This window comes from Pseudonaja textilis, chromosome 10, assembly GCF_049901715.1.
Source record: "Pseudonaja textilis isolate UNSWEBS1 chromosome 10, rPseTex1.2, whole genome shotgun sequence".
NCBI classification, from domain to species: domain Eukaryota; kingdom Metazoa; phylum Chordata; class Lepidosauria; order Squamata; family Elapidae; genus Pseudonaja; species Pseudonaja textilis.
In genome coordinates, this window is record NC_141999.1 from 25261824 (window position 1) to 25286052 (window position 24229).

Here is a 24229-nt window from a genome sequence, read left to right on the forward strand (position 1 = left end):
GTTTGCATGCTTCCTGAATTCCAGATCACTGGAATTGCTTAAAGTAATAATTTTTTAAAATTAAATTTATATACCCCCCATTTCCCTGTCAAGCGATTAAAGCAAGGATCTCCAAACTTGATAACTTTAAGACCTGTGTGGGCTTCAACTCCCAGAATTCCCCAGCCAACACAGGGAAATAGCATGGCTGGCCTAGGAATTCTGGGAGTTGAAACCCACACAGGTCTTAAAAGCTACCAAGCTTGGAGACCCCTGGACAAAAGGAATAAATTTAGTATGCTCCTTTTTGACCTCTTGCTCTGCACGTCCTTTACTATTGATTTGGTGAGAATCCAGGCATTATTCAATGGCTGCCAGCCGCCTTAAATATCTCGATTTATAGCGGAGACCCCAGAGGTCTTAAATAAAGGCGTAATGAGGACAACGCCTGGGTTTCCATACCAGAGGAGTGAGCCATCTGAAATGCCAAGCTGGGCACAGAAACCCAGGTCGGGCGGGAAGGAGTTTGTAAGGCAAGAATGTGTGTTTATTCTGGTTTTCGCCAAGATGAAGGGTTTGTGCCGACGCCAAGGATTTTTATGAAAAGGAAAAGAAGACATGAGCTTTAGAGCAGGGGTCTCCCACCTTGGCCACTTTAAGACGGGTGGACCTCAGCTCCCAGAATTCAACTTTAAGATGGAGGAATTCTGGGAGTTGAAGTCCACCCGTCTTAAAGCGGCCAAGGTTGGAGACCCCTGCTCTAAAGGGGCATTTCTGCTGCTCCCAAGGACACCTTCCTGCCTTATTCGCTTGCCTTGTGGGGTGACTCGCCCTCCAAGTGCAAACCCCCCACACGGGACGGAGCTGCCTTCGTGGGGAAAGAGCGTCTCCCATTACAACTGAATCAGGTGTCTTAAGCCGGAAACTCCTGCGATTTTTCCTTTCAAAGCTCTGTTCGGTTTCCAAAGAAGCTACACTACAGGGAGGCCTCGAGTTATGACCGCAATTGAGCCCAGAATTTCCATGGCTAAGCAGGACAGTCGTTAAGTGAGTTTTGCCCCCTTTTGCAACCTTTCTTGACATGGTTGTTAAGTGAATTGAATTGTTAGGAAGGGTTGTAAGTCAAAGACTTACTGGATGACCGGAGGGCACAAAGTGTGAAATGTTACTTTAATTGAAATGTTTGCTTTCCTCTCTCCTGAAGGACTTTCCCCGTGATCTGGCTTAGCTGTTGAGGGTTTAGCTGGGCTTGTTTCTTCTTCTTTTTATAGAACCAAGCTGCTAGTCCTCAAGTCAAGCTCCCTGGAACTGTCAGGAAACCTCCAAAGAAGCCAGTCTGGCCTCCAGATGGGCACCGGATAGCCTTCCTCTTGCACCCAGCCCTTCCCTCCCTCCGGGGCCTTCCCTCCCTCACCCTTCGGGCTGCCAAACCGCACCTGCCACTCAGGGAACGCCTCTGCCCTCCAGGTTCGAGTGTGGCAGGGCAGTGCCAGCCTCACGCCAGGCGCTCCGAGGCAGCGCATCTTTCAGCACTGCCTGCCTTCCTCGGCCTTCGGCTCCCGCAGGTGCCAGGTAAACGGGCAGAGTGGAGGAGCTGTGCCCAGGCAGGCTGGCACAAGCTGAGGGAGGATTGGGGGGGTTGGAGGGGGGATCCATGCCAACTGGATCAGGAAGGGAAGCAGGGAGAACGGCCGACGCATCCACCCTGTGTGCCCGGGGCCTTTCAGCCCGAGATCCAGCTGGCACCTTGGTTGGGGCGTCGGAAGGAGCCCAGGTGGGAGGCACCAGGGCTACCAGGAGGGCAGAGTTCCAGGTGTGCTATTTTGAGAGTTTGGGTGCAGATCCCTCGCCGTGACTTTCCAGGGGGGGGAAGTTTCCACCCTTGAACCCGGGAGCTGCTGGTGGTCTGGGATAAACCAGGGAGGGAAAGAGTTTGTGAGGCCACCTCCGTTTCATGTGGGGTCTTTCCCCGGGCTCAGGAAGAGCCCCCAGGAGCGCCTCAAAATGTTTGTTCTAATCGGCATGCAATGCAATGCAACGTAGTGCCGTTTTGTATTCTATTTATGTTATTTAGAAGGTTGATATGCGCCTCCCCCACTGACTCTGGGCTGTTATGGGCAATTAAAAAATACACCCTAATATAAAAGAATAAAGAGCACAGTCATCCCATCACCCCCAACGCAACACAATGCACCGGAAAGCAATGCAAATTGGGGTGGGGGGGGGGAGGAGGTGAGCTAAATCCCATAACATTGATGGGTCCTTCCCGCCCTCTCCCCGACTTTGGGGAGGGATCCCCACCTATCCCTCAGAGGCAAAAGGGGGGGGCCCTCTGCAGTTCCCAGCACCAAACCAGGATGCATCCCAAGAGCAGCAACCAGGATCCTGGCTTAGTATGCAGCCAGCATCTCGTGGGAGGCCCAAATGGTTTGGGTGCAAAGTGCACAAAATGCGATGCCAAAAAATTATTGCCCCGCCTGTGAAGTGCCGATCATGGTCTAGGAAACCGGACACAGCCGGAGTTTGTTGGGATGTTTTCCAAACCAGGAATTGGAGGTTGGAGTGGAGAACTAGGAGGACAGGCTGAGGGCTCTCCAGCCCCCCTTCAACGCCCCATGCAGGTGCCTGAGTCACAAGGTGGCTTTTTGCCAAGCCAGGATGGAAGTTTTGGGGTGTGAGAAATTCCTCCTCCTCCTCCTCCTCTCAGCCTCAGGGAGATTCCAGGCACGGAATTTTTGTGACCGTCAGGTGTTGAGGACTTGAGAAGAAGGGCCACCCTTTGGTCCAGGAGAGCCTTAGAGCTGGTTTTCACGCTTGGCCATTTTAAGGTGGGTGGACTACAAAGCCCAGAACTCCCCAGAGGTCATGCAACTTTAAAATGCGTGGACTACAATTCCCAGAATTCCCCAGCTAGCATAAGGAATCCTGGGAGTTGAAGTCCACAAGTCTTCAAGAGGCCATGTTTGAAAAACACAAACCTCTCTGTAGGGTGGAGATCTTTCTTAAGTTTTATTTATGTCTATGTCAAATATAGAAATCGCCCATCTCATTCACAATGTGGTCGTGGGTGTGTTTGAACAATGCCTGGGCTTGCCTGGAAGATTTTTAAGGAGAGGCTGAAAAGAGCCCCCTCCCCTCAATAGATGGGCAGGGGTCTCAAGTTCCAGGAGTCAAAACTGACCATCCTGCTCCCAAAGCATTCGGGAAAAAAGCTCTTCTCCCAATAGGTTGAAACCATGTCTGGCTGTGCGGCCGATAAACAAGGACACCTCCCCCTCTATGGACCCCCCACCCACCTTTCTAGCACCCATATTACAATTACAGTTGGGACCATTGACCAGCCCCCTAGTTAGCCCACTCTCTATGTGCCGCCCTATGGAACCCAAAAGGACAACCGATTAAGGGGGAGGGGCTGGGGGCTGCCCTTAAAGGTTTGGGGAGGGGGATCCCACAGGTTGGGTGGGGAGGCATCTCTGGAATGAGCAGGGCCCAGATCTCCGGTGAGTGTTTAAAATTATTCTAGTCTCTCTTAGATGTTACCCTATAACAGGGGTCTCCAAGCTTGGCGACTTGAAGCCTTGTGGACTTCAACTCCCAGAATTCTCCATTCCCGTTTCTTTCCTCCTCCTCCTCCCCCCTAGAGCAGAGAGATTGTAGAGGAAGGGGGTGCAAGAGAATCAGCAGGCCGCAAACGGGGGAGGGGGAGGGGGGATTCTCCTCAGAAAGAACGCATTCGTGTTAGGGAATTCTGGGAGTTGAAGTCCACAAGTCTGCCAAGCTTGGAGGTCCCGGCCCTATAATTTTGAGAGTTTCCATCTCAAGGTGATTCAAATACACAGTCAGTAGGGAAATCTCACCCAATAATCCCATTTATATAACTAAGAGGTACAAACAGAAGCACCTCCTGAGGCAATCTACACAAACAACACAGATCACAAGGGCAGGGTGCCATTAAAAATACCCGTGAATTATGTATCTCTGAGGTCTTATTTCTGTTGCCAGAAGTCACCGCACGTGAGTTGGGCGGCCTTATAAGTTTTCTCAAGGAAGGAATAAGTAAGAGAGAGAGAGAGAGAAATACACACCCTAAAAAGAGGCTGCACAGGTGAGAGAGGACGCATGCAGCTTATTGGATTCTTTGACCATGAAGTACACAGTTCTAAATAATGTCTATTTAATAACCCGAAAACTATTTGACCATTGAGGGTGGTGAACAGGTGATGCAATTTAAAAGGGCTGAAGATGAATTGGGAAAGGTGTTGGGACAGGTGGTACAGGCACTTTAAAAAGTCATATACAGGTAGTCCCAAAGGTGCTTTTTCAAGAGGCAATTGGACTTTCTGGTTTTTCTTTGAAGACGTTTCGCTTCTCATTGAAAAAGCTTCTTCAGCTCTGCGTGGCTGGTGGGGAATGGAAGGATTCTTCCATTCCCACCATCCTTCCATTCCTTCCTTCCCTTTTTCCTCCCTCCCTCCCTTCCTTATCCTCTCATTTCCCTTCCTTCCTTCCTTCCTTCCTTCCTTCCCTTTTTCCTCTCTCCCTCCCTTCCTTATCCTCTCATTTCCCTTCCTTCCTTCCTTCCTTCCTTCCTTCCTTCCTTCCTTCCCTTCCTTCCTTCTTTCCTTCCCTTTTTCCTCTCTCCCTCCCTTCCTTATCCTCTCATTTTCCTTCCTTCCTTCCTTCCTTCCTTCCTTCCTTCCTTCCTTCCTTCCTTCCTTCCTTCCTTCCTTCCTTCCTTCCCAAGGGAATGGGGTCCTTCATGTCTTCTAGCCTCCTCCTCCTCCTCCTCCTCCTCCTCCTCTCTTCCACCCTTCCACCTTCTCCACCTTGCCAGCTTCCTCCAGAGAGACATGACTTCACATCACGAGTGGGAAGGAGGATAATCTGAGCCTGGACATTTGTACCTGGAGGGAGGACACCCAGGTGGTTTCCTGCCCTGGCCTACCTGGAAGGGCTGACCTGGGCTAAGACCTCAAGCGCCCCAAAGCCCCCTTTTCTCTCCCTGGCAGCAAGGCCCTAAAAGTCACCCCCAGCCCTTAAGGAGATCCCCCTTTCCTTACCTGGATTTCAGAGCAAAGATAAAAACATCTGACATTTCAGACCTGATCCTCCACCTGCGCCTCCCAGCCTCTCCTCAAAGCCCTTTTAAAAGCCAAACTCAACGCCTGGACTTGCCAAAGTTAGCCAAACCGACAGGTAAGGATGTGCCTCTCTTCCTCATGTGCTCCCAGGCTTACCTGTCCTCTCCCAGCCCGCTCTGACAGTAGCACCTGCCCATTGCTGGCTCTGCCCTGAGCTGCCACCCTTCTGGATTTACCCCTCGTGATTCAGACACCCGGCTCTGCTTGGCAACTGGCTCCTATTTATGACGGTGGCCCTGTCCTGGGGGTCATGGGATCTCCTTTTGCGACCTTCTGACCAGCCAAATCAGTGCGGGAAGCCAGGTTCGCTTAACCACTTGGGGCAGGAAAGGGCGTAAAATGTGGCAAAACACACTTAACGAAGAGTCTTGCTTAGCAACAGAACGTTTGGGTTCAATTGTGGCCGTAAGGTGAGGACTACCTGCAAGCAGGAGCCCACAGAGTGACCGTGGTCAGGGCTAAGGCTAGAATTAGGGTAGGCTTCCTGTTTACCAGCCTGGTTGGGGAGATCCAAACACCTGAGCAGGTGCCAAGCCAGCTGCCCCAGAGGAGCCTGCAGGGCTGAGGCAGAGATTCAGGAGACCAGGTGGGGTCCTCCTCACCTTTGCCAGGATGGGCCGAAAAGCACCTGGGCTTCCGTGGCATCGTGGCGGGGCGACTTGGGCTTTAAGCTGGATACTCTGCAGCCTTGCAAATTACTTACAAATCTTTTAAAAACCACCTGCGTCTGCCCTGGAGGTTGCGAATCCGAGATGAAAGGTAAGACGGAAATGCTGCTTCCTGCATCCGGCTGAACCATCCTGGCCTCACCAAGTGATTATTGTGTCTTCCAAGGACGGAGAAACGGAGGCTCCAAGGAGGAAGTGACTCACCCACCAAACAGGGTGTAGGACCGGCCCCAAAACAAAACTTGGTGCTACTTTACTCACGGGGAGACCTCTCCTTGCAGGGTGGTGGCAGTGTGGCGGTCCTCCTCTTCGGACTCCTGCCTCGTTTGCGGGTCTGTTAACACAACCAAAGCCTGTAGCATCACCTGGGAGGTAAGGAGTTGGTATGAAGAGGGCAGGTTCTGAGGTTGGAGGCTGTTTGGCTCTTCGGATGCTCCCGGGAAGAAGCTGACCGGGAACCCTAATGGGCAGGTGGAACTCCCAGCCACAGGATGCCTAAACAAGCCCGGCTCAGGAGGTTTGGGAAAAGTGAACACAATTTCGGGGGCAAGGGGGGGACTGTTGTCTCCAGATGCTCCTGAGGAGGGCGGGGGGGGGCGGGGAAGGATGGAGGAGACCCTCCGATTCTTTCAGGAAATTCTGGGATCCAGATGGAGGTTGGGGAAGTGCCAGTCTATGGATTAAATAGAAGACCCAAAATCTACCTTGTTGTATGCAGGTCACATCTTAGCTAATTTTCTGTTAATTCTAATGTGGTATTTATTGTCTTAGTATTTTTTCCAACCTTGACCACTTTTAAGATCTGTGGACTTCAATTCCCAGAATTCCCCAGCCAGCATGGCCTTCAAGGGGCCAAGGTTGGACATCCTGTTTTATAATCTGCTTTTTATGATGCTATAAATTGCCCGGAGACCCTGATACTGAGATGGGAAGCATAGACATTTAATAAATAAAAATAAAAAAGAGCACAGCTGATGCACAGACTCTGCTGACTCTCTCTACACCGGGGTCCCCAAACTTGGCAACTTTAAGACTTGTGGAATTTAACTCCCAGTCCACAAATCTTAAAGTTGAATTCTGGGAGTTGAAGCCCAAAAGTCTTAAAGTGGAATTCTGGGAGTTGAAGTCCACAAGTCTTCAGGTTGAATTGTGGGAGTTGAAGCCCACAAGTCTTAAAGTGGAATTGTGGGAGTTGAAGCCCACAAGTCTTAAAGTGGAATTCTGGGAGTTGAAGTCCACCAGGCTTAAAGTTGAATTCTGGGAGTTGAAGTCCACAAGTCTTAAAGTTGCCAAGACTGGAGACCTCTGGTCTAGGATTACCTGTATGGTGGGACGCTATGAAACTGCCTCCCCCTCACCTCTTCCCTTCACCCCCCTCCTTGCAGGTGCCAAACCATGGGGAGCCCCACAGAGCCGCTGAGCGCGCTGGGTCGCTGGTACCTGTACGCCCTGCACGGCTACCTGGCGGAGGTGCTGTTCACGGCCACCTGGGACTTCGCCGCGGCGCGGGACTGGCGCTTCCACGGGGGCAGCAGCGCCTGGGCGCCCTTCATCTACGGCACCTGCGGGCTTATCCTGGAGCGCCTCTACCTGCGCCTGCGGGGCCGCTGCCGGCTGCCCACGCGCGGTGCGCTCTACACCGTCTGCATCTACCTGTGGGAATTCGCCACGGGCGCGCTGCTGCGGCACTTTGGCGCCTGCCCGTGGGACTACAGCCACTTCACCTACAACTTCATGGGGCTGGTCACGCTCGAGTACGCCGCCTTCTGGTTCGTGGGCTCCATCCTGCTCGAGACGCTGGTCATCCGCACCACCCTGCGGCTCCGGGTAGATGGTGCCGCGAAGCCCCTCCGGCCCCGCGGCGCTTTTGCGCTCAAGGAGGATTGAGCCGGGGAGGGGGGAGCGAGGGAGACCCCCGCCGACCCTGTTCCTGCCGGAGACCCTCCTCCTCATTTCTGCCCAGGAAATCCCCCTGTTTCTGCCTTGGAGACCCCTATTGTTCCCGTCCGGGAGACCCTCCCCTAAAAAAAATTTCAAAGCCTGTTGACTGGCTTGTAATCTTCCAAAGGAAAAAGCCCCGAATTCCACAAATTGGAGTTTTACCTACCACAGGCCACTGACTTTTCATTAAAGGGAAATTGATTGAGATTCTGGTCCTGGTCCCACCCACCGTCTTGGGGCCTGGGATGCTTGCCTGCAGTTTTTGACCCCAAAAGTGATCAATTCCTTTCAGAATTTTCTTCAACACCCCCCCACACTTCAAACCTTGGTTTGCCAATCAGTAGAGCTGGTTTGAGTGACAACCTAAGCTAACCCCAAATGAATCACAGTTTGGCTTAGCAGGATGTGGGGACCCAATACCAGAATAGCTTCAGGCTTAATTTTAAGGCAGGGCTGTCCAACCCATGGCAACTTTAACTCCCAGAATTCCCCAGCGAGCACAGCTGAATTCTGGGAGTTGAAGTCCACGAGTCTTAAAGTTGCCAACCATTCTGTAAGCATGATGGTTTAACCACAGTTCCCTGGCTGAGCCGTATAAGTACTGGGCTTTGACTGCTAGGAACAAACCCTGTTTTTCAAACTAGGATTCATGCAAACAAGCCATAAAGTTAGAAACCACACTTAGTGCAATATCTAGGTTGGGATCTCTCCTTCCTCCCTTATCCTTATGATTCTTGACTCTTGACGAATGTCTCTTTTCTTTTGTGTACACCAAGACCATTTGCCCCAAGACAAATTCCTTGTGTGTGTCCAACCACACTTGGCCAATAAAGAATTCTACCTATCTAATCCATGGCGTCACCTGGCCAGGGGAAGGATTACAGGCTACATGCGCCGCTCCCACAAAACTGAGCATTGGATAAAACAACTATTCTTGAAAAGACATACAACGGTCTTACACCTACATGCACAACAGATGTGAATATCTGTGCCAAAGAAACCGCTTCAAGGTTCTCAATTTTCTGGGCCAGGTTATGTTGCCTTCTGGTGTCCCTTTATGGCCGGACAGAGAGACGGCGTCCATCCAGAAGTGGCATTTGGAACCAAATTCTCTCTCTGCAGGTTTTTTATTTAATTTTATATAGGTAGTCCTTGACTTACAACTACAACGGAGCCCAAAATTTCTGCTGCTAAACTAGACAGTTGTTAAATGAATGTTGCTTCATTTTATGACCTTTCTTGCCATAGTCATTAAGTGAATCCCTGCAATCGTTAAGTGAATCACTGCATGGCTGTTAAGTGAATCTGGCTTCCCCACTGACTTTGCTATCTATAGATCTTTCTGGACTGGCACAATTCTGCGCTTCTCGGCACGCTTTCTCCTCGCCTCTGAAAACCGCTCCTAGTTCCGTTTTTGTGCTTACCTCTTGGAGGGGGGGTGGGGGGGGGCAGAGAAGGGGATTGCTGCCCGGTGATAAAAGTCTGGTTGGATTCAATTGGATTGGAAGCCGTTGTATTAGCCAGACATTCCAGTGGATACCAGCCACGGGACCGGATAATCCTAAAGCCCTCAATTGGCTCAATTAAGCCTGACCCAGATGTGTGGGCGATATGCAAACCAGGATCAGTCGGCGGATCCCTTGGCATCCAGGCAAGGGATCCACGGTTTAATTTGGGGGCATTTTCCTTCCCCTCTGTGGACCGTTTGGCTAGCGGCAGTTTCCTCCATACAGGGTCAGCTCAATTCCTCCTGGGGTGGGTGCTGCTTTCAGCCTAACGTCCCGTCGTCCCGTCCCCCCCAAAAAAACCCCTTCCCTGTTCAGTCTTGCTTTGCAAAGCACAATGTGTGATTGTGCGTGGAACAGAGAGGAATCCGCCTGGCACACACACGCCCGAGTCTCTTTATTGCTGGGCCCACCAATGCGCTTGCATGCGCCGGCCAACAGAGGGCAGGAGAGCCACGGCTGGGAACAGATTCCCGGGAAGGATCCCTGCCCTGGCTGGGAAGGGGGGCCGATGTGGGAAGGGCAGGCGGAAGGGAGGGAGGTGGGGAGAGACGGGAGGGAAGGGGATCCAGTGGGGAAGATTGTTGTACTCTGGGCACTTTTGTCCAGTGCACAAAATTTAATGTTGAGGGGCATGTAAACGGGCCCAGACAGCCAACAGGACTGATTATTTTTTTAGATGGATGGACAGATGGACGGATAGACGGATAGACGGACAGACAGACAGACAGATAGACAGATGTGTATAGACAGATACTGTAGATGGAAGGATGGACGGATAGATAATGATATATCTCTATCTATATCTATCTATCTATCTATCTATCTATCCATATAGGATAGATAGAGATATAGGTAGATAGAGATAGATAGATGGATGATAGACATATAGGTATCTTGATCTATCTCTATATCTATCTATCTATCTATCTATCTATCTATCTATCTATCTATCTATCTATCCATCCATCCATCCATCCATCCATCCATCCATATAGAGAGAGAGAAAGAGAGAGAGAGAAATAGATATAGAGAGATACTGTAGATGGATGGATGGATAGAAAATGATAGATAGATAAATAAATAGAGTGTGAAAGTGTGAAAAAGGGTCTCTCTCAGGCGATCCCCTTTTGCAGCCTTATGACAAGCAGGAATCCAGATTCACTTAATAGCCATGTGACTCACTTAACAACTGCAGTGATTCACTTTAACACCTGTGGCAAACGGGGCCAAACTCATTTAACAACCGCCTCGCTTAGCAATACAAATTTGGGGCTCCATTGTGGTCGTAGGTCGAGGACTCCCTGTATTTCTGGAGGATGCTGTAGGGAGGCAAGGAGAGGCACCCGCCTTCCTCCTCCTCCTCCTCCTCCTCCTCCTCAGTCTGGCTTTAAAGGCAGCTCCAATTAACCTGCCACAACAATGGGGAAATTGAGGCCTCAGCCGGAGGAAGTGACCCACCCATAAGCTGGGGGTGGAAATAGGAGTTCCCTCCGTGTGGCTCCAATCACTAGGCATCCCTGCCCTCCTGACTGGGAAGAGGCCACTGGAGGTGCTTCCCGGCTCCTGGACCAATCCTTCCAGAGCGCCGGCCGCGGAGGGCATCCGAGGCACCATTCCGAGGGTAAGTCCCTCCAGGCTGCTGCTGGCATGGGGAGGGGGAGCCTGCACCCGGCCCAGCCCTCTGGCGTCTCCCTGGGAAAGCAGCTGGAGTGCCTAGGCCCTTGGAGGCCTAGGAGAGAAAGGGGAAGGGAGGGAGGGAGAGAGAGGGAGTAAAAGAAAAGGAAGGAAGGAAGATGGATAGATACAGAAAGAAAGAAAAAGGAAAGGAAGGAAAGGAAAGGAAAGGAAAGGAAAGGAAGGAAGGAAGGAAGGAAAGAAAGAAAGGAAAGAAAGAAAGAAAGAGAAAAGGAAAGAAAGAACAAAAAAGAAAGAGAGAGAGGAAGGGAAAGAAAGAAGGAAGGAAGGAAAAAGAAAGAACAAAAAAGAAAGAGAAAGAGAGGAAAGGAAAGAAAGAAGGAAGGAAGAAAGGAAAGAAAGAAAGAACAAAAAAGAAGAAAGAGAGAGAGAGAGGAAAGGAAAGAAGGAAGGAAGGAAGGAAAGAAAGAAAGAAAGAAAAGAAATGGAAAGAAAGAACAAAAAAGAAAGAGAGAGGAAGGAAAAGAAAGAAGGAAGAAAGGAAGGAAGGAAAAAGAAAGAACAAAAAAGAGAGAAAGAGAGAGGAAGGGAAAGAAAGAAGAAAGGAAGGAAGGAAAGAAAGAACAAAAAAGAGAGAAAGAGAGAAAGAGAAGGACCAGAAGGCGGGGGAAGCACAGGGCACTCCGTTTCCTACAGCCATCCCGGCTGAGGATGATGGAACGGTCATGCTGCCCACGCAGAGGGTACCCGGTTGGCACTGCCAGCCATCTTCTCATACTCCGAGGCTTCAGGTTTTATTCTGCCAGCTACAAGCCTGGAAGCGTCCGACAGGGGAAAGCAAGCTCTGCTGCGCCTGGTTTTAAGGTCCTGGGAGCTGTGGGCGAGGAGGACATTTCGACAATCGGGGCGGCGCAGGGGTGGCAGGGTTAGATTAGTGACCCTAATTAGTGATGACACTTGGATCTGGTCCCTCTGCCTCAACTCAGCCTACCTCTCAGGGTCGTTGTTGGGGAGTGAAAGCTCTAAAGCTGGGGTTTCCAACCTTGGCCACTTGAAGACTTATGGACTTCAACTCCCAGAATTCCCCAGCCAGTCTGGCTGGAGAATTCTGGGAGTTGAAGTCCACAAGTCTTCAAGTGGCCAAGTTTGGAGGGCTCCGTTTTAGAACCTTAAGTCGTTAAGTGGATCACTCTACTTCTTAGTAACATGGTTGTTAAGTGAATCCGGCTTCCCCATTGCCTTGGTCAGGTCTTAAAGTTGCCAAGGTTGGAGACCCCTGCTCTAGAGGACCCCCGTAAGCCACCTCCAGCTGCTGGAGAAAAGGGGTGATGGACAGGACGACAATGCACCAAGGAGCAGCTACTATAGGATTCACTCCAGAGAGTCCAGCAAAAGTAGTGGGATAATAATAACTTCGTTGGTTTTAAAGGGGCCGGTGGAGCCTCTGCGTCCAGGGCCGCTCTGCCCTGAGACCTCTCCTCCCGCAGGGGGGGGAGATACGGTCCTGTGGGGGCACAAAGGGGGCCTTGCGCGGAACAAAATGGCACAAGGCAAATTGGCAGCCAGGCAAATTTAAGCCCAGCCCTGCTTGGCTGCCGGCGGAGGCAGAAGAACCAGTCTGGGCTGCCCCACAACCTCAGCTGGTAGAACTAACCACCTGGAGATCTGCTGACCCCTTTATCTGTGATCTTTCACCCCACCTTCCCAAGGATTTCGTCAGGGTTTCAAAACAAAACAAAACCAAGAAAGACCCACGCTTCTAGCCCTCAAGGTGCAAACAAACGTGAATTTGCACCGAGTGACAGGAAGGAAGAGGAGGGTTACGGGGGGAATAATGATTTCCTGGTCTTCTCTCCCGCTTCCTCTGAAACTTAAATATGCTGGTCAAGAAGGGCAGGTGAAGAAGCAAATCCGTTGTGCGTTGCAACCCGAGTACGTTGGTTACAGATCTCGGCCAGCAAGACCCCTTTTTCAGAAGGAAAAGACGGGTTAAGTGCCTAGTCCTCATGAAGGCTGGCCGAACCTCTCAGCACGTCAGAGAAGGTGCGGTGAGATGTGAGCGCTGCGGCCATGGATTGATTTATTATTAAATTGATATGTCACCCATCTCCCCATCCAAAGTTAGTACGTTGGATAAGCCAGAGGTCTCCAACCTGGGCCACTTTAAGACGTGTGGACTTCAGCTCCCAGAATTCCCCAGCCAGCCAGCCATGTCCGTTTCTTTTTCTCCTCTCCCCCAAAGCGGAGAGATATTGCAGAGGAAGGGATTGCAAGAGAGTAAGCTCTGCTGGTGCTGGGGGATTCTGGGAGTTGAAGTCCACATGCCTTAAAGTGGCCAAGTTCAGAGGCCCCTGGCTAAGTAGGGGTCTCCAACCTGGGCCACTGAAAGATCTGTGGACTTCAACTCCCAGGATTCCCCAGGGCGGTTGGGCAGGGGTAAGATCGGCAAGGGTGGTGGATGGGGTCGTACAAGACCACCCTGGGCAGAGCGAAGACCCTCCTCCTAGCCTGCAGCTCCGGGGTCTCCAACCTGGGCCACTTTGAGACTTGTGGGCTTCAACTCCCGGGTGGGCGGGCAGTGGGGTTGCAGAGGGCTGGGTGGGTTTGCCCTCGAGCCGCCAAGAATCCCACCTGCCCCAAATCTTCCCTTCCTTCCTTCCTTCCTGCCTGCCTGCAGCTGGCCAGCCATGGAGGGCTCTGGGGAACCGCTGGGCCCGCTGTGCCGGGCCTACATCTACGCCATCCACGGCTACTTCTGCGAGATCCTTTTCGTGGTCCTCGTCCTGGACCAGGACTGGGCCTTCCGGGGCCCCCTCAGCGCCTGCTCCCTGCTGGCCTACGGCACCTGTGGGATGGCCATGGAGGGCATCTACCTGCAACTGCGGGGCGACTGCTGCCTGCTGACCCGCTGCTCCCTCTACACCGGCTGCATCTACCTCTGGCAGCTGGGCATCGGCTACCTGCTGCGCTGCCTCGGCGCCTGTCCCTGGGACCACGGGCACCTCCGCTACCATTTCCTGGGGCTCGTGGCCCTGGAGCACGGCCTGCTGTGGTTCGTGGGCGCCCTGCTGCTGGAGAGGCTGGTCATCGCCCCCACCCTGCGCCTCCGCCTGGGGGCCCCCTGGAAACCCAAGCAGCGCCCCCTCCCCAAGTTCCAGCTGACCCACGACTGACCGCGGCTGCCCCGGGCAGGGGAGCGAGGGAGCGCCTGGCACTGCCCTCCCCTTGGGGGCTGGACCCACAGGAGGCACGGGCCCCCTTTCTCAGGCCGGAGAAGGCCGCTGGACACGTCTGCCGGGCTGGGCAGGGAGCTGCCACTGGACCTGTGGGGAGTGGGGGGAGAGGGCCGAGTTCGAAACCTCACAGGACGGGAAGTCGGGGGCTCACTTTGACCTAACTCCCGGGAGAGAAGGCAGGGAGGCTCCAGAGGCAAATTCGAATGGTGACTGTGGTTGGGGTTGGTTCTGCGATGCCACGTGAGGCATGGAGAGCAACTACTTGGGCAGAATAACAGAGTTGGAAGGGTCCTTGGAGGCCTTCTAGTCCAGCCCCCTGCTCAGGATAAAGAATAAAATGGAAGGAGAATAACAAGTGGAAATTTGGCATGAAATCCTCTACTAATCCGCAGTACGGGGAGGTATGAAAAGAGGAAGATTCCCCTCTCCGCCCTCTTTCTCTGGGGGGGCAGAAGGCGCTCCTTGGCTGCCCCAAAACGCGGGAAGCGGTGCCACAGCCGGCAGAGAGAGAAGCCCAAACGGCCCGCAGCCTCTTCTCAGCCCCGCCGGGCTCATAAACCCAATGAATACACATTATGACGGGCTGTGGATCCCTCGCCTCGTTGGCTGGAGGGGCCTTTCTGGCCGTGTGGCTTTCGGGGCCCGGTTGGGTCGGGGTCCTGCGAACGGCAGGAGGGCGGGAGGGGCCGCAGGTGCGCTGGAATCCCTTGGGTTCTTCTGAGCGGAGCAGCTTTCGTTTGGGGAGTCAAGGGCGCCATCTAGTGGCACGATGCCGTCCCCGCAGCCTCTCTGCAGCGCCCCCTGTGGGCCGGCCTGCTTTTCAGAGAGCCAGTGGGGCTGGCTTGGGCTTCTTCTTCAACTTGACTTCACGGGCAGAAGATGCCAGGCTGCCTAAAAGTTGTGGGTTTTTTTCCATACTGGACTCCATTAAGAGGTGACCAGCTCCCAGAATTCCCCGGGCAGCAGGTGTGTGGACTCCCGACTCCCAGAATTCCCACAGAATGTGGACTTCAGGTCCCAAAACTCCCCAGCCAGAACCCTGGAAGCTGAAGCCCAAATATCTTAAAGCTGCCCAGTTTGGCAACTTTAAACAATGGCATTTGCCGAGACAGGAAACAAATGTGACCCACCTGCCCACTGACCCACCTGGGAGCCACTTGCCATAAAGCAGCCAGGGGGGGGGAGGGGTCCTTTGGGTCTTGGCTCCTGACAACACCAGGGGTGCCGCTGTAAGTTCTCCCCACAAAAGCCTGGGGAGATTTGCCTTCCTTCAGCTGGGTTTGCCCCCGCCGCTCCCTAGTTCCCCTCTCTGGATCTCCTGTTGGTCTCCTTTCGTAGGAGTAAGCCAAGTCGATGCCATTGCAACCTCAGTCACTAAGTGAATGGCTGTAAGCGGAGTAAACGACTTCCAGGCAAACCCAGCCAGTTGCAATTTACTTAGCCAGTGGGGTCCGTGTGCAGGGGCTGAGGGAGCCAGAGGTTGAGCAGGCTGGCTTGGGTGCCAGGCGGGGGCAGCATCGTCGAGCTGCGCGCATGGCAGGCAGGCAGGCAGGCAGGCAGGCAGGCAGGGAGGGAGGGAGGGGCTGCCAGCCTGTGTCAGCCTTGGGCGGCCCCTTTCTTTCCTTTTCGGTTTTTTTTTCTCTCTCTCTCATCCTCCCAGGTCAGAACAGTTTGTTCTGCTGTCGCTGGGCTCATCGGGAGCATGTGTGTGTGGTGTGTGTGTGGTGTGTGTGTGGTGTGTGTGTGATGCGCTGTCACAACCTGCACACGTTTCCACTGATCGTTGTCAGGGCTGGGAGGAAACCGAAAGCGAAGATCAGCAAAGCAAAATCGTTTGCAAAAACAAGCGGTCCGGAAAGTGCTGGCGCAGGAAGGAGGGAGGGAGGGAGGGAGGGAGGGGGCAACCGCAGGACCACAGGCCCCGGGGAGGGGTGGGGAAATGGGGGGGGAGGCTTGTGGGGAGCAGCGCTGCGCACTCCACAGGAAGCTCTTCTTGACACTCGTCAGGCCCAAAATGAAAAGCTGAACGACGCCCGGAAGGAGATTGGTTGGGAAGGCGGCCCCTGATTTACCACGGTTCGTTTAGTGACTGGGACCACTCTTTTCCACGCTTAACAACCGTCGCAGCATCCCTGCGGTCACGGGATCAGAATTCGCAGGCTCCTCTTTACGACAATTGCACTGTGATTTCCCCGCTTTGAGACCGTCTGACAAGCGAAGCCCGTGGGGGAAGCCGGGCTCACTTAATGACCACATGACTCACTTAATGAGAGCGGCGATTTGTTGAAGGAACCTGGCAAAGATGGTCCTGAAATCGGGCCCGACTCCCTCATTGCCTGGCTTAACAGTAGGAATTCTTGGTCCCCGTTGTGGCCATAAGTCAAGGACGACCTGCAGGCCACAGCCACGGTTGTCGAGTCCCCACCCGGAAAAGACCCTTCCTGGTTTCTTGGGGGCCCATAGAAGCTTTGAGACCCAGAGGTCACCCCACTGGCACCCCAGTTGGGAGGATCCTGTCTACGCATGGAGACCAATCACCCTTGGCCCAAGACTCTCTTTGGTCCTCTTCCAAAAATTAGAATAGAGTATAGAATACAGAAGAATAGATCAGGATAAGAAATAATAGAGTCATGCGATAATGAGATAATGAGTCATGTGGTCATTAAGGGAGCCCGGCTTCCCCCACGGGCTTCGCTTATCAGACGGTCTCAAAGCGGGGAAATCACTGTTCCTTAGTTTCTGTTCTGTTCCGTTCCCTTCTAATCTCTTATTCTATTCTAATTTTTATTTTATTATTTCTTATCCTGTTCTATTCTTCTGTATTCTATACTCTATTCTAATTTTTATTTTATTATTTCTTATCCTGTTCTATCCCAATTTCTACTCTACTCTACATCCGCCCCGTTCTACGTCCTGTCCTGTCCCTGCCGTCAATCCATTCTCCTGGCCCGAGAAACCGAAATGTTGGTTTCCGCTGCGCTACGAAAGCCGCCTCCAGCCAGCCTTCCCTTCCTGCCTCCCTTTGCAGAAGTCCGGCTGCAGGGACTGCCCGCCCCAACCCCCCAAAACACCAACAATCCAGGAAAGACCAGGCTAAATTTACACACACACACACACACACACACACACACACACACACGTTGCACAAAGCGGAGGCGGTGGCCCCGGGGAAGTTTTCGAGAAGGGCTGAATTTCGAAGATTGCTCAAGGCAAATCGGAGCCCTCGCCCTCTGGCCGAAAACGCCACTCGGCCCCCTCAGCCTCCCCCCCCCCCCCCCGCCTCGGATGTTCTCTAAGAACTACAAAACCCATCTCCCCACCCCACCCTGTGAAGGGTCAGGAGGGGGCCTGCACCCCCTCCCTCGAGGGCCTCAGCTTGGAGACCCTCAGTGGCCCCGTCAGCAAGTCAGGCCTGAACCCGGCCTGGTTGGTGGTTTGTTGGCTCTTCTTCTTGGGTCCAGGGTGGGAGTCGCCAGCCCCCCCCCCCGAGGGTCCCGACTCCCAAGTTCCGCTCAGAAGAGGAAGAGCGAAAGGAGCGCAAAACGAAGGGAAAGAAAGGAAAACAAAAACATACGTAGAAAGAATGGTTCCCATTCTTCCCCTCCTCCTCCATTCTCTCTTCCTCTTCTCTTTTTCATCCTCCTCCATTCTCTCTCTTTTCCTCTTCTCTTTCCTTCTTTTTCCTCCCCCTCCTCCTCCTTTTTCTCTTTTCCTCTTCTTTTCCTCCTCCTTTTTCTCGTTCTTCCTCTTTTCGTCCTCTTCCCCTTCTGTTTCTCTTTTCTTCTTTCCTTCTCTTTTTTTTCTCCCCCTCCTCTTCTTTTTTCTCTTTTCCTCTTCTCCTTCCTTCTTTTTCCTCCTCCTCCTTTTCTCTTTCCTCCCCATCCTCCTCTTTTTTCCTCTTTTCCTCTTCTCTTTCCTTCTTTTTCCAACTCTTCTTCTCATTCCTCCTCCCCTTCTGTTTCTCTTTTCTTCTTTCCTTCTCTTTCTTTTTCCTCCCCACCTCCTTTTTCTCTTTTCCTCTTCTCTTTCCTCCCCCTCCTCCTCCTTTTTCTCTTTTCCTCTTTTCTTCTTTTTCCTCCTCCTCCTTTTCTTTTCTCGTTCCTCCTCTTTTTCATCCTCCTCCCTTTCTGTTTCTCTTTTCTTCTTTCCTTCTCTTTCTTTTTCCTCCCCCTCCTCCTCTTTTTTCCTCTTTTCCTCTTCTCCTTCCTTCTTCTTCCTCCTCCTCCTATCAGCAGCCTGCTCCTGCCCCCCCACCCTCGGCCCGCTCTGCCAGGGCCCGGCTGCTGCCAAGCTGGATGCCAGTCCTGGGCCGCCTCTCCTCAAGCAGCAGCTGCATCAGTTCTCCAGCTGTTTGCTTTCGAGAGCTGGGCGGCCCCTCCCCCCCTGACCCACTTTCGGCATTCCTCGAAGGGCTGGGAGGCAGCCGTGCTGACGCAGGACCGCTTGGCCGGCTGGTCTCCATCTCCCACCCCTCTCACCCTGCTCCAGGGCCCGTGGCCAGCCCAGCCGGCCTTGGCACACCGCCTGTAAGACTGGCAGGACGTGGTGCTAATTCCTGTCCACCCAGCAGCGGGTCAGCCTCAAGGCCGGAATGTGGAGCCTCGGCTGGACCGGAAAGGGAAGATCCCTGCGGATAAGGCCCCAGGGGGGAGGGGGGTTTCCTGGGGGGCTCAGGCAGCCCCCCTGCAAGGACAGCCAGGGGGCTGAGTCCCCTCTTTGCAGGAAGTCCTCACCTTACAGCTACAACTACGACTGCCCCACAGCCTGTTGGCATTTTCTTGCGCCATTTCAGCCCCTCTGGGTGCTTCCCCACCAGGACCCTCTTCCTGCCACCCACTGCCCCTTAACTGATGGTCCTCAACATACGAACCTCCATTTAGCGACCGAAGTTACCCTACCACTGAAAAAAAGTGAGTTATGTCCGGTCTTCACGGTTACGACGACAGCCGAAGCCTCCCGGGATTGCCATTCCTTTCTTACCCCCAGTCACCTTCGGACCAGCAAAACCGACAGGGGGATTCGTTTAAACAACCGTGCGGCTCACTTAACAACCGCAGCGCTTAACAACCGTTGGCAAAACAAGATTGCCAAACTGGGCACGGTTCCAGATAACAGATAATCAGAGTTGGAAGGGAACTTGGAGGTCATCTAGTCCCACTCCCTGCCCATGCAGGAGACCCTACACCATTTCTGACAGGTGGCAGTCCAGTCTCTTCTTGAAGGTCTCAAGTGATGGCGCTCCCACCACTTCCAAAGGCAACTTCTGTTCCATGGGTTGGTTGTTCTCACCGTCAGAAAGTTTCTCCTTATTTCCAGGTTGAATCTCTCCCTGATCCGTTTCCATCCATTGTTCCTTGTCTGGCCTTCAGGTGCCTTGGAGAATAGCTTGACCCCCTTCCTCCTCCTCTCTGTGGCAGCCCCTCAAATGTTGGAAGATGCTCTCCTGTCTCCCCTGGTCCTTCTCTTCACTAGACTAGCCAGGCCCAGTTCCCGTAACCATCCATATAGTATGTTTTAGCGTCCAGTCACTCTCCCTTTCTCTCTCTCCCTCTCTTTCTCTCCCTCTTTCTTTCTTTCTCTCCTTCCTTCCTTCCTTCCTCTTCCTCTTTTTCTTTCCTTTTCTTTCTCTCCCTCTCCCTTCACATATTGGAAGACTGCTCTCCTACCTCCCCTGGTCCTTCTCTCCACTAGACTAGCCAGGTGCAATGGTTCCTTGTATGTTTCAGCCTCCAGTCCCCTCATCCTCCTGGTTGCTCTTCTCTGCCCTCTTTCCGGAGTCTCAACCTCCTTTTTTTATAGTGTGGTGACTAAAACTGGCTGCAGGACTCCAGGTGTGGCCTTACGAAGGCTCCCCTCTAACAAGACTCTGACCCGGCTCAGCGGTGGAAATTCTGCTTCCAGTTGTGGCTGTGGAGTGGAAGGCTACCTGTGGGAGGCTCAGAGGCCCCTGCAACAGCCCCCCCCCCCAATAACGCTGCAGTGTTCCCCACCCTTTCCACCTGGGCAGTTCACATATTTTCCAACCTGTGATGCAAGTAGCCTTTGTGGTTGCAAGAGGCGTGCACACACAAACACACACACACACCCCAACACATCCGCTGCTGGGTGCGAAAACAGGTTCCTCTTGAGGGCTGGGAACAAAACGTGTTACGGGGGCCTCACCAGACCTGTTCGTGGGAGGCAGAGACACAGTTGCAACCGATAGCCCCCTTCACACCCCCACCCCTTCCTTCTGTAGGAAGTTAGCCCCCCCGCCCCCCCCCGCCCCTCTCCTAGGATGTATTTAAAAGGGCAGAATATTTCCCCTAAAAAGAGAAGTGGAAACTCAGAAGCAGAAGCTCACCCCACCCCCACCTTTGTTAAAGGGAGGGCCATTAAGGCCTGGGCCGGTCTATTCTACATAACAAAGGCCTCTACACATCTTACCACCTGGCCTGGGAAGACCGCATCAGCCAGCACTCCGGTGAAGCCACGCGGTCCAGCTAAGACCCCGCCCACCGGGAGTCTGGCAGCCAATGGGATGCAGCTCTTACACAGGAACAAGAAACACTAAGGTGGGGCCCCGACGAAGGGTCTCTCAGCGTTTCTTCCCTTCTTTCCCTCCACCCAGCACCCTGAAGCCTGTGATAATCCTTCTCTCTTTGGAGCGCCGAGCCGGGTGGTCCTGCTGCCCACCATTAAACCACCTTTCCAAACAGCCTCCAGGTTTCCAGGGTCTTTCTTCCCCACTTGGAACTCAACCCAGAAGGACAGTTCTTCCAACCGTTCCTCTCCAGCACACCACCTCTCCCCTCCCCCATTCCCCTCCCCCCCCAGTTGAGATGACGATTGTCCTGTGTCTGGGCCACCCCCCCCTCGAGTCCGCTTCCTGTGTCATAACCGGAAGCGCCCCCCCCCCGGAAAGGCTCCGTCTGCCCTAAACTCCGGTTTGCAGGAGGAGGAAACGCCGGTTCCAGCTCTGAAGTCGCAGCAGCCTCTGGCCAACTCAGACTTCACCGCAAGCGAGGAAATCCCGCGGAGTTTGCGTCTCCTTTGGAACAGAGCGGACGATGGCGGCTGAGCCCGAAAGGTCTGCTGCTGAGAGGGAGACGGTCGCTCAGGGAGCTGTTTTGCCCCGTTTTACGACCGTCCTTACCCCAGTAGTTCAGCGAATCACTGCAGTTGTTAAACAGGACAAGCGGTTCTTAAGTGAATCCAGCTTCCTGGTGGGCTTCACTTTTGCGACCTTTCCCACGGAAGGTCGCAAAAGGGGGAATCATGCGACTCCAGGACGTTGCAACCATCGTAAATCTGTCAGTTGCCAAGCGCCCAAATTTTGATGACTTCACCATGAGGTTGTCTACAACAGTCGTAAGTGTGAAAAACGGCCGTAGGTCGCTTTTTTCAATGTTGCAACTTTGGTCCTTAAATGAACGGTTGTAAGTCAACGTGTATAGGTTCTCCTGCTCAAGCAGGGGGTTGGACTGGAAGGCCTCTAAGGCCCCCTTCCAACCCTATTTTTCTATCTTCTGAATCCAGGACACGGGGGTTCCAAATCCAGAGGCCAGGAAACGTCTCCCAAGTCCGAGGAGATCCATCCGTGAGTTAATTCCTCTGCAAGGTCGCCAAACCAGGTCCATCCTAGCTCTGGATCTCCTCTTCTCACGTCAGGCCAAGTCTTTATCGTCTCCGCCACTAATCACCGAGAATCCCACAATGCGACGGATTAAGTCAAGGCATTAAACCACAAATAGCAGGCACTGCAAGCCACAGTGGGGTGTCACACACCGAGCCAAGAGTCGAGCAAACCCCATTGTGGCTGGGTGTGATGTGTGACCTCAGCCACGCACGCACGCACACACGCACAGATCCCCCCCCCCCTGTGCCCAAGACTTTTGAAAGGATGGGGCAGAGATGGGGCAGAGAGGGTGGGGGCTCTGAAGGACGCCTTCAGCGGAGACGCCAGAGAAAACTCTAGAACGGGGCGTCCAACCTTGGCAACAGTAAGACAGACTAGAAGAGTTGGAAGGGGCCTCCCTGTTTAGGCAGGAAACCTTACACCACGTCAGACAAATGGTTGTCCAATCTCGTCTTAAAACCTTTCAGTGTTGGAGCATTTACAGCTTCTGGAGGCGAGCAGTTCCACTGGTGAATTGTCCTCCCTGTCATGAAATTCCTCCTTAGTTCTGGGTTGCTTCTCTCCCTGGTTAGTTTCCATCCGTTGCTTTCGGTCCTGCCTTCCGGTGCTTTGGAGGACAGGTTGACTTCAGCCCCCAAGGCTGCTTCTGACCTCCCCCCCCAAAAAAAGAACCTCTGAAGGGCTGGATTTGGGAGTCCCACCTGAGCCAGGTGAGGCCTGGGGTGCCAAACCAGTTCCTTCCATTAGCATCCTGCCGCCCATTTCCAGGTGAACGCCCAAGCCAGCCAGTGCCAACCCTCTCCTTCCCTTCCTGGTCTGGCCAGAGTCCCATCCCTGATGCCGCCGCGCTTGTCTTCAAGGCGGAAATGGGTTCTTCTCATTTCCCATCATCCCATCCTACACTCTGTCTGAATCCAGCATGCTGGGAAATTCGCTCACAGCAGGGTGGAGAAGGCCGCGTTGGCCAGCGCAATGCTTGATTTGTATAAATTGTGAAATCCTGTCTTGAAATCCCAGCTGTGTCTCCAGCTAACATCACACTGAAATGTAAATGCGACCTGCTTGCTTTGGGCTTATCCTTTTCCTGAGAACCAAAGTAATTGTGGCGCCAATCTACACTGCTCAAAAAAATAAAGGGAACACAAAAATAAGACATCCTAGATCTGAATGAATGAAATATTCTTATTAAATACTTTGTTCATTACATAGTTGAATGCGCTGACAACAAAATCACACGAAAATTATCAATGGAAATCAAATTGAGTAACCCATGGAGGTCTGGATTTGGAGTTACACTCAAAATTAAAGTATTAAAAAACACTACAGGCTGATCCAACTTTGATGTAATGTCCTTAAAACAAGTCAAAATGAGGCTCAGTAGTGTGTGTGGCCTCCACATGCCTGTAGGACCTCCCTACAACGCCTGGGGATGCTCCTGATGAGGTGGCGGATGGTCTCCTGGGGGATCTCCTCCCACACCTGGATTAAAGCATCCCCCAACTCCTGGACAGTCTGTGGTGCAACATGGTGTTGGTGGATGGAGTGAGACATGATGTCCCAGATGTGCTCAATTGGATTCAGGCCTGGGGAACGGGCAGGGCAGTCCATAGCATCAATGCCTTCGTCTGGCAGGAACTGCTGACACACTCCAGCCACAAGAGGTGTAGCATTGTCTTGCATTAGGAGGAACCCAGGGCCAACCGCACCAGCATATGGTCTCACAAGGGGTCGGAGGATCTCATCTTGGTACCTATTGGCAGTCAGGCTACCTCTGGCAAGCGCATGGAGGGCTGTGTGGCCCCCTAAAGAAATGCCACCCCACACTATTACTGACCCACTGCCAAACTGGTCATGCTGGAGGATGTTGCAGGCAGCAGAACGTTCTCCACGGCGTCTCCAGACCCTGTCACGTCTGTCACATGTGCTCAGTGTGAACCTGCTTTCATCTGTGAAGAGCAAATGCCAAACGTCCTGCACGGTGTTGGGCTGCAAGCACAACCCCCACCTGTGGACGTCGGGCCCTCATGGAGTCTGTTTCTGACTGTTTGAGCAGCCACATGCACATTTGTGGCCTGCTGGAGGTCATTTTGCAGGGCTCTGGCAGTGTTCCTCCTGTCCCTCGTTGCACAAAGGCGGAGGTAGCGGTCCTGATGCTGGGTTGTTGCCCTCCTACGGCCTCTTCCACGTCTCCTGATGTACTGGCCTGTCTCCTGGTAGCGCCTCCATGCTCTGGACACTAGGCTGACAAGACACAGCAAACCTTCTTGCCACAGCTCGCATTGAAGTGCCATCCTCATCTCAGCATTTCCCTATCTGGTACCTTCTGGATTTGGGGAGTGGGACTCCCACAATTCTTAGCAATCAGAAGCCAGCCCCCTCAATTTTTGGTGACTTTCCACACAGCTGCAAGGAAAGAGATGGGAATTTTGTAGGCCAAGCACACACCCCTCTGGCAAATTTTGGATGGATTTGGGCCAAACCCCCGTCTGTTTCCCCACAATAA

The 24229-nt window shown here is 53.1% G+C and overlaps 3 protein-coding genes across 3 annotated transcripts in view; all 3 read left to right on the forward strand.

Annotated features, from left to right (window-relative positions):
- LOC113445898 (calpain small subunit 1) overlaps nt 1–22090 on the forward strand; it is a 266631-nt gene extending 244541 nt beyond the window's left edge. The window contains exon 12 of the transcript XR_015744880.1: nt 22066–22090. The gene's annotated coding sequence lies outside the window, so the exon portion shown is untranslated. The remainder of the gene's footprint in view (nt 1–22065) is intronic.
- Nucleotides 7182–7675, forward strand: LOC113451478 (transmembrane protein 229B-like). Its single transcript, XM_026722863.2, has one exon. The coding sequence runs from the start codon at nt 7184–7186 to the stop codon at nt 7673–7675; it is 492 nt and encodes a 163-aa protein (XP_026578648.1). The 5' UTR covers nt 7182–7183.
- LOC113451471 (transmembrane protein 229B-like) lies at nt 10777–14120 on the forward strand. Its single transcript, XM_026722856.2, has 2 exons — nt 10777–10858; nt 13550–14120. The coding sequence occupies exon 2, from the start codon at nt 13560–13562 to the stop codon at nt 14043–14045; it is 486 nt and encodes a 161-aa protein (XP_026578641.2). The 5' UTR covers nt 10777–10858; nt 13550–13559; the 3' UTR covers nt 14046–14120.
- Nucleotides 22091–24229: the final 2139 nt, after the last annotated feature.

What these genes read in the sequence shown, in the direction of transcription:
- LOC113451478 (XM_026722863.2), top strand. Translation starts at nt 7,184, where the DNA reads ATGGGGAGCCCCACAGAGCCGCTGAGCGCGCTGGGTCGCTGGTACCTG.
- LOC113451471 (XM_026722856.2), top strand. Translation starts at nt 13,560, where the DNA reads ATGGAGGGCTCTGGGGAACCGCTGGGCCCGCTGTGCCGGGCCTACATC.